Source organism: Habropoda laboriosa, unplaced genomic scaffold (genome assembly GCF_001263275.1).
Source record: "Habropoda laboriosa isolate 0110345459 unplaced genomic scaffold, ASM126327v1 scaffold61, whole genome shotgun sequence".
In the NCBI taxonomy this organism is placed as follows: domain Eukaryota; kingdom Metazoa; phylum Arthropoda; class Insecta; order Hymenoptera; family Apidae; genus Habropoda; species Habropoda laboriosa.
In genome coordinates, this window is record NW_017100203.1 from 562,941 (window position 1) to 572,809 (window position 9,869).

The 9,869-nt window shown below is 39.1% G+C and overlaps 1 protein-coding gene across 1 annotated transcript in view; it reads right to left on the reverse strand.

The window, feature by feature from the left end:
- Nucleotides 1–9,869, reverse strand: part of LOC108570536 (semaphorin-1A-like) — a 112,256-nt gene that overhangs the window by 2,652 nt on the left and 99,735 nt on the right. The window contains exon 9 of the mRNA XM_017932408.1: nucleotides 715–858. Within this exon, the coding sequence (XP_017787897.1) occupies nucleotides 715–858 (144 nt within the window). The remainder of the gene's footprint in view (nucleotides 1–714; nucleotides 859–9,869) is intronic.

Genomic DNA, 9,869 nt, shown 5'->3' on the forward strand with positions numbered 1-9,869 from the left:
GTAAAAATCAGGTTGCGGGGATGCGAGTGGTCTGGTGCAACTAGTTACAAACAACAAGGGTGAGTACGGTGCACGAAAGTTAGGATACACTGTATTACACGTGGAACATATATATACATATACACGAGGAGAGCCGCAATCGCTGTAACGAATGAGAGAACCCCCAGCTTGAACTGTCTGTACGTGTACGGTTGGAAAAAAAAAAAATGGCTACTAAAGTATCTACGCAAACTGTTCGCCAGAGAAAAAAAGAATTGCAACACCTTGGAAAAATGAACCGGTACAAATCTGAAATTTTGCATATATCGTTACCGACAGAGGGTACAAGATGATAAAAGTTTGTCATTTTTTCCTGAGATCAGTCGATAAAAAAACATAAAAATTTATCATTCTTTCCTGAGATCGGTCGATAAAAAATGATAAAAATTTGTCACTTCTTCCTCAGATCAGTCGAAAAAAATATACGTAATTTTCAGATTTGTGCAAACCTTGATTTCTAGGCGTCGCAATCCTGTTTTACCAAGCAGTGTATATATACATATGCATGTACAGGTTTGTCGGTTGGATGGTTAAAAGCATGGTGAGGAATGAACGTTATGTGTGTGTACGTGTGAGTGTGTGATATCGAACTGGTGAACATAAGAAGCGGAGAAAAAAATGTATCGTGACACGGCAGATGTGGGTGGACCATCTGGATATTGCGCAAATGATTACCTTGAGGCTCGTTAGCTCGTGGCTGCGTACGACCGTACTGATTTTCTCGATCCAGCTCGATGACGATTTCATTGTCCCGTTCATCGGGCTGCTCGCCTCGCCCGTTTTCGGGCAGAACTGCTGGTTGCACGGGCTTCGCCATCTCTGAAGCAACATTTCACTGATTTGATGACGGGGACACAGATGGCAAGTGGAGTTTTTAAGGTAGACAAAAAAGAAAGAAAGAAAAAAAATGACACTCTGAGCGTGATGATATATATATATTATAAACGTTGGTCTCTTTTTCAATAGTTGACCTCGCCGTGGCTAAAATTGCATGCGTACTGAAAAATACCAATTTCTTTTTTTAACCAGATGTGGCGCAAACTCGCGTATGAAGCACGATGAAACGGTTTGCACCACTTCCGGGGGGGATTAAGATTAGTTCAATGCGTAATTGATTATTGTGAACCACCGAAACCATTGTTATTCAAACACCCTCGCGCTGACGTGTGTCGTTTGCAAAATACACAGCGAAACTTGTTTCAAAAAAAATATCAAACGCAAGTAGTACTTCGTCATTTCCCGAATTTTTCATCGTACCACTTGAAAAAAAATTGTTGAAAAAAAGAAAGGAAAATTTTCTAGGAAATTGCAAACGTACACGTGAGCGCGAGTAATTAATTAATAAATTGATCAACACGTGCTTGTTCGGAGAGTTAGTCAGCGACGCGGAGACAGGACGCTTTCGAATCAGCTATTAAAAAGGAGGCCAAAATGATCTCGTAACTCCGTTGGTATTTGCCATTGAGCACGCCACTCGGGCTTCTCGATGGTAAAAGCGCGTTATCACGCGCGGTAGACGCGAATATGTGGGCACACATGGTGGGCAGGACGAGGCTGTTAAGACAGTGCGAAGTTATCACGGCGAAGAGAGAGATAGAGAGCGTATGAGAAAAGCGTTAGTATAGGTGACGGTGAAAGGGTAAAGTGGTTTGCAACAAAACATAAGTAGTCGTCACGGTCAACGAACGAAGGGGGATCACCATCGGAAAACGATATGGAAGCGTGTTCTCAGTGCTTTTACTGATCTCCATGTCCGATACCGCGGTTCTCTGTCATCTACCAACGCTCGTTTCAGGGTTTGTCATACAGAAATTCGATTCTCCTTATTTGCTCGAGTGAAGAAACTTTGTCGCGTGTAATTATCGTAACGAAGAGTTTCTACCTCTTCGTGTGTCGCTATCGCGAGTTAGGTGGAAAAAGTGACTCGACGGTGTCACCGGTTCTGGGTGGAAAGAAGCTTTTATTTTTCTTTTCTTGCCGCGTTTCTGTGACTCTTTAACTGAATTTTGCTCGGTGGGAAGTAACGGTGGTGTTAATTTCAAGGTACGAAAGAGGAAGGTTTCTACTGCGGGTTTTAGTTCTACTTGTTCGTAGGCATTTGTGCGTGAAAGTTGATTAAAAAGTAAGTCGTGTTTTTCATCCGGAGATTTTGTGTATACCAAGAGTTGGATGTAATTCTTGTTACTCTGTAATTGAAGTTTTGGAAAAAGTTGTACATTGGTTTTTCTTTTTTTTTTTAAAAGAAGTATAGTAATTCGTGGCATAGTAGATACGGGCTTTTCCGTGTCTCGCCGCTTAAAATTGAAACGTGCTCGATTAAATTTTCATGCAAAAGTGTCACGTCGCTTTGATGCATACTCTTCGCGATTTATTTGCGTAGGAAATATGTAAAAACGGAACGATGTTTCACTTACACCGTATGGATGCGTAATAAAACAGAAACTAAAAAAAAAAAAAGTCGAAATTTTGCATGGAAAATCAATCTCTCACAGGCTGTCCAGAAATGCTTCGGAGAATAGTGCTTTTTTTCACGTCTGACCTAATTTCCAATCTTAAAGTCGCACACACTCTTACATTTCGTATCTCGATTATTCTCGAAAGTTTCGCGCGAAAGTTGGTCGTAATTTCAAATGCATCACGTGAAAAAGAAGCACCTCTAAAGAACAAAGCGTCTGAGGGTGAAGCATGAACGAAAAAAGAAAAAAAAAAAACAAATTTCTACGTTATTATTTCTGCCACTACGTTTCTGTCGAATAAAAGTGGGAAGAGAGAATCGTCAGCGTTGTGAAATAAAGTTAGATATACCAAGCTTCAACGTCTCGTGTAAAAATTTCAACAACGAGTGCATCATTTGTTTCCTTTTTTTTTTCCCTCCCTCCTGCTGTCAGTTGCGGGGAAAAAAAGCTTCAAAACAGGGAAATGTCCTTTCGAAGATGAACGATTTCAATCAGGATCGTTGTTCGTGAATGTTTCAAACATTTTGCAAATACCGATTTCCTCTATCATGTATCACGGGCGCCGAGCCAATTTATTTTTCCATCAACTGCTCAAGTTAAAAAACGTCCCGCCTATCGTTTCAGGCCAAAGGAACGATGTCAACGTTACAAAACTACACGCTTGTATCACAATTATGGTACATTTTGAAAAAATGTAAAAAATCCAACTTCGTTTGCTCGTTCTACCGCACGTAGAGTTGCCGTGAAATACACCGAGCAAGAAAATTTCAAACGCCAGAGGAACCTCCGAGAAGATTTCTCTCTTCCTCTTCGTACTTCTCTTCCACCTTCCTTCCTCGAATCGTGTTCGAATAGGATAAAAATGGAGAGAACCGTACGTCGTACCAGTTCCTTTCGATTAATACTTGTTAGTTGGCCAACCTGCGCGAGTCCACGATAAGCTGCACGGCGGAATAAGTTCCGTACAGTTAGAAATTATTCCGCTGCGGGTTTATCGAGAGCACGTCTGCGCTCGAAGAAAATTATACGTGTCTCTCGGTGATAAGCGCACCGTACGCTCGCCTTGTTCTTGCATTCGCTGGCAAAATGTTGGCAAATCGTGTACACGCCTTCCTGAATTCCACCTCTACACAGGTAAATCGTTCCTGGTTGCCTTCTACCTATTTAACGAATCAAATTCACCCAGCGCTGTTCGAACTCTCTCGCGTATATCTCGCGTCAAAATGGTATAGCCGGTGGAAGCGACGTAATCAGGTCGGAAAATCTGTCAGGCGTCGAAGTACACCGTAATCCGTACGCCAAAACAGCAATTCGAGGGACGACGAGGAGGCTCGAGATTCGCTTAGGGCCATTCTCGATGTTATCTCGAAATTAGTTCCTGCGTTGTAGTATCGGAGGAAGCGGGGAAAATTTCCAGGGATCATACGGGGAATCGAATCTGAGATCTATAGGTAGCAAGCTGGGATTCTGTGCATTTTTTATTTTTCTCGTTTCACTTTTTTAGGTTAGGTATGGAGACTTCTATTCTACGGCATACTTAAAAGATGTTATTAATTTGAATTTTTACCAATGTAGGAATTACTATTGTGGGTTTAAGGCTTTAATACACATTGAAATAAGCAATAACAGCTAACAAATTAAGAGGGTGTTTTGGCTATACACGTAGAGTCTTGGCCTGCCACCCCAGAGGTCGTGAGTTCGATTCCCGCTTGGTCCACCAAGTTTTTAATTCCTTAAAAAGTGTTAGGAGGCTTTCAAATATTGTATATATTAAACAAATGATTATAAGCAGAAATTTTAAATATCAATTCGCGAATAACGAGCGACCCTAGGTATGGTTATATCGAATCAGTGTCCTCTCCGTTTAATGATTTAATTTACGACCTCGATACATCTCTTCCACCAACTATACACACGAGTGTATCCTGCTTAGAGCCGAGGCTAATGAAAAAACACGACTGTAACGTGTGCTTCACCCGCTAATTAGCCGTCACAGCCACGGAACGAAGAATGCACGCTGGTGCAACTGATCGCGATACGTATCTGACTCGCTCGTTTAAATACGCATTTATGATCTTTCACTTACACCTATCGGACTTTATTTAATTCGACGTGTGATCGGTTTCTTCTTCTTCTTAATGCGATCTATCGAACGTGAATGGTAATTCCACTGACTTTCGCGAGAAGTTTCCCCGCGGGGATTATCGATCGGAGGTGTGTATTTTTCAGCGAATAATTAAACGGCTGCCCGCGAGTATCGGGTTTGGTTCGAATTAATTTCGTCAGGTGAACCGTTCGTACGCGGATTTAAGAAACGATTAGAGCTAGTCAGAGCAACAGGTACGGACCGAGGAGAGACTTGTTACATTCGAGATTTTCCACGATTCGACTTTCACCTTGATGCGACACTCAGCATCCGGATGGGAGCTTCTTTAACGCGCGACGCGTCCCAAGTTACGTGTAATAACAGCCGGGAGTACCTTTAGCCTTAAGGGGCAACTTTCTTCCACGTAAGCGCGGTGAGTTTCAGCGAAACTAGCCTTTCCTGCAATTTCATCTCGTGGATAATTCACGCGGCGGATAAAAGAGTAGTAGGTCAAACTAGTTCTTGAAGACAAGCGCGTGTGCACACTTTGCATCGGCGACGTGCGATCGGTTTCACGCAACGCAAGAGGAGGATTGGAAGTTGCGATTTCATTTTAATTGCCTGTGATTAATACCTTCTACCATGGTGTATTGCGTGATTGCCAGCTGAACTAACAGGATTTATGGTCCTTTTAATTTGCCGATTTTGATAACAACGTGCTATGTAACTTGGGTAATTTCATTATTTTTTCCTGTTACTAACGGAGGGTTATAAATTCCTCATTATTAATTCTTATCGTTAATACTGAAATTTCGAAAGCCTGTAATTTACACTTTTCAGTCACTTTCTGCGTTGTAATTATGTGTAATTATTCTTCGTATTACTGTGTTTGCTGTAATAATTATTTACTAGGAGTATAGAAACTTTTTAATATCAAGGTTCTTGCAACAGCCAATTACTACAGCTCTTTAACAATTTTATTATTAACATACAAACTTGTATGTTCTTCAATTTGAAGATATAAGTGATAGTTGACATACGTTTACATTATTATTACTAGATTCTTTGTGAAATTGTGTTTGCTGTTTATATAGGTGTAATTAAAGATCAAAGAAAATGGAAGAAAACTGCATTACACGTTTCTGTATTTCGTAATTAATTTTGTTCCTTTCGATAATTTTGCTTTTACTGAAAATATGTCAACCTTCGTCCACGTTGATGTAAATAAATGAGTGAATGGCAAGTTTCACAATTAAACGAATAAATTTATTAAAAGGTATACATAATTCAAAATATTTCTACAGAATTATGTTTTCCTGCAAATATTCCGTCACGAATGTATGACATAAGTTTCAGTAGATTTTTAATAAAATTGAAAAAGATTTACAAACTTTTCACTGTCTTTCCCTCCTTTTTTCGTATTATAATGTCCTAATTACTAATGTTTACCAATGTTTTAAATTTCTATTCATAACTTATTTATACTTTACACGAAATTTTCAATTTTCGAAATTTTCACTCCAACAAGTAAAAAGGTGCTTCTTTACTCTCATACGCTACAACTTATCCTAATTGATGCTCACACGGAACCAACTATACACGTAAACCTGCTTCAGATCTCTGGGGAGACGTAAAAAATCTTAAACAAGCGTCTGATTCACCGAGTACATGCTACTTAAAGTGGCTCCCACTAATATTCGGACACTCTTCAGAACAGTATAACTTTTTCAAAATTGGACCTAACGACTTGAGTTTTATTTTGAGAAATTAGGAGGATTTTTCCAAAAAATTTGGAAAAGATTGCAATTTGTGAGAATTGCAAAGGTCACTGTTTACAACTTTTTTACCTGAGCTTGTAATGAAAATTTAAAAAATACGTTTTGTAGATTTATGTCAATTATACAAATGTTGAAAATTTCATCGAAATCGGTTGATGGAGAGACAAGCGACAGGCATCGAAAGATGTAAAAATCTTCAGATTTATTAGTTATAGATCAAAAGACGTGAAATAATGCGATTTTCACAATTTTTAACAATTTGTAGCTCACAGCAACATTAACCAATTTCGATGAAATTTTCCAGCATGTGTATAATTGACATAAACCTACAAAACATATTTTTTAAAATTTTCACAACAAACTCAAATAAAAAAAATTGTAACAGGTGACTTTTCCAATTTTCTTCGCTATTTCCACAAATTTCAATTTTTTCCAAATTTTTTCCACACGTCATCTAGTATACCAATCCTTCTAACTTTTCAAAAAAAAAAAAAAACTCAAATCGTTACGTTAAATTTTAGAAAAGTTATACAGTTCCAAATAGTGTCGAAATATCAGAGTCGCTGTATGTATGCTGATATACAGTTGCGAATCTCTCGATCCGCCAATGAATCCGCCATTTTGGTGCGGCTCGGTATTGTGACTCACCGGTGATCTACGCCTCGTAAAACGCGTTAAAACCAAGCGTCACGCCATTTGTGGCCGTTTCTAGGGCGGTTACGGGAAAAAATCCGTTCCATTAGCGGTCAAGCGAGCCGAGTGGCAAAGCACCGAGGGTTGCACTACTTGCGGTTGCTCCATTTGCGGTCACAAAAGCAAAAGCACGACTTTCGTTGGTGGGACAATTCTTTGCGGTACTCTCGAGTCTCCGATCGACGAAGACGATGGTATTTTTGGGGGGAGAATAAGCGTTCTGTGACGATTAAGGGTCTATCGAGTTACAGGGGGCAACTGAGCAGACTTGTAACCGTGCTTTTAAAGTTTATGCGGGTTGGATCGAGTACTATAATGGGAATGACACTGATTTTACGTGGAAAAATCGGTAGAACGAAATTGTGGAGTAAAGTAAATTAATGTAAAATTTGTTTTTTTATGAAACGGTTTTAGATTTTGTAATTTGGAAAATTGGTCTTGAGATTCGACCACTTTCATTCTGTATATTTGTATTGAACAAGTACCATTTCAGTTGTCACGATTAACAAAAATTCTGGATGTGACAGAAGCTTGATACTCTAATAAAATACTCTGCTGTGAATTTTTGAAACGCCTGTCGTCGATATTTTGGATAGGGTAAATCGGTAACAGCTGCCCCAACTTAATAAAGTAGACATTAAAAATAATAAAATGAATGTATTTAGAATTTTATGCTGATTCGAGAAAAAGCGGCTAATATTTTTTTTTGAGACAATATTTGCTGAAAATTGGGTAAAAACTGGAGAAAAGATCGGAATTATTTACGAATTCATGCTGTAACTACAGAATTATTAAAATTCAGATATAATTTAAATTTAATTACAATGCAATCTGATATTAGCATTGTATCATTAAGAATAATTTAAAAAGAGATGAAAATTACTCTGTATTCAATTTATACTCCCTCACAAAATATTAAAAATTTAATTGATAAAATGAAAGTTACGACTTTCTTCTATAATTTGAAAATGGGTCATTTATCTCTCTTGTTTTGAGGGAGAAATGTCCCACTCGATATTTTTCAAACTAACAATTATCCTCCAACACTTCAACTATCATGTTAATTAAAAATTTAAACGAATATTAACTTAGAAGTATATCTGAAATAACATTCCGTTGCACTACCTGTTTCAGACCAGGTGTGAAATGTAGCCTCGACTTACCTTTTTCAGCACATACATCCAGAAAAACATGAAAGAAATGACAATATTCGCTCAACTATTTGGCACGTATTCAACACATGCGCTTCACTAAAATGTGCTTCTCACATATTAGACTCTAAAATACAGCAACTGGAGCGTTTTTACCATTGGGGCGTCTCACCTGAATTTACCCTATATTCACTTAGGTCACACGGCAGAATTAAAGTTTTCGGTAACCGAACAAATATAGCTTTCCATTAAATATTGTATCAGGTGAACAGAAATAAGGACGAAAATATGAAGTGCATAGCTGAATCGCTACTTTTCTACAACTGAAACCTAAATCTTTGCGTTTTTACAGGACACGAACATTCTAATACAGGTGTGGCCAACCTACGGCCCCGCGGGCTGCAAATTGCCCCGAAGGGCAAGTAACGCGCCCCGCGGGCCGCATGTTGCCCTGAAGGGCAAGTGCAAACTTTTAACATTATTATGTGATTTTCAGCGATATTTTTCACGACTCGATTGCGCTATAATAAAAAATATAAAGAAATAAAGCAAGTTTTGTTACTTATGCGCATTAACTATATTATATTATGCAGTCTAAGACGTTTATTCTTCACTCAATGTGGCCCAAGCAAGCCAAAAGGTTGGACACCCACGTTTCAATGCCTGATATCAAATATGGATCTGAATTTGCATCGATATGAAACTAACACAATTTTTTCCCGTTAGCAGGAAATTTTCACGGCTAACAATCGTTTACTCTATCAAAGTATACATCGTGGAGTTTCTTAACAACCACTCTATTTTCATATCGCTATCACTGTGTTCATCAGCGAAACATCACCGTCGCTTAAACATCCACCGAACCTGACAACGTAATTATCTCGTGCAAAGTTCTTCTTATTATTTCTACTAGCTGAAACGTTCTTAAGCGTCTGGTAAAAGAAGCAAGTTTCTAACTAAACTCGAGCAGAAGAGAGCTTCGCCTCTCTCTCTCTTCGAACGTCGTAAACAAAAGCAAGCACAACAAGTATCGTTATCCTCTAATCTCCGCCACGTTTCCCGTCCGATAGTCCCAGGAAATCGATTTCCCCGTGACAACAGCTTCTGGCTGTGCTCATTGTGATCCTCTGGAGCACTTTTAGAGCCGTTCGAACGGCCAAGTAACGCTCGTTAGGAGCGTATCGAACGACGTAAACCGACGCATAAATTCCAATTTATCCCGCGGCCCAGGCCGTACACCTCTGACGGTGTTGCACGCCGTGTCGAATACCATAAATCGATTCCAGGATACATTTGCATCGGCGCAATAGTTGGTGCTATCTGGTCTACGTATCTTCTAGCCTACGGTGTCTAATCGAAAGGAGTGTATCATCAGTTCCACGCTGCCTGCTACCGACTATTCATCGACTGAATCATCGCGTCAGGGAGCATACCCGCGAGAAAAATCGACGACTTGACGTCAAGGGGGTATTCTGGTTTTCGGGGTTAAAAAAATCGATATTTTTTTTTGTTTTTTTGCATTCTTTATAGCTTGGAGAATATGGAGTTTTTTGAAATTGGACTCAAGAACATGCTTGATGCGAATTTTCGAAAATCTCTAAGAGAATTCTGGTTTTCGGGGTAAAAAAGAAATCGATATTTTTTTCTATTTTTGCACACTCTATGG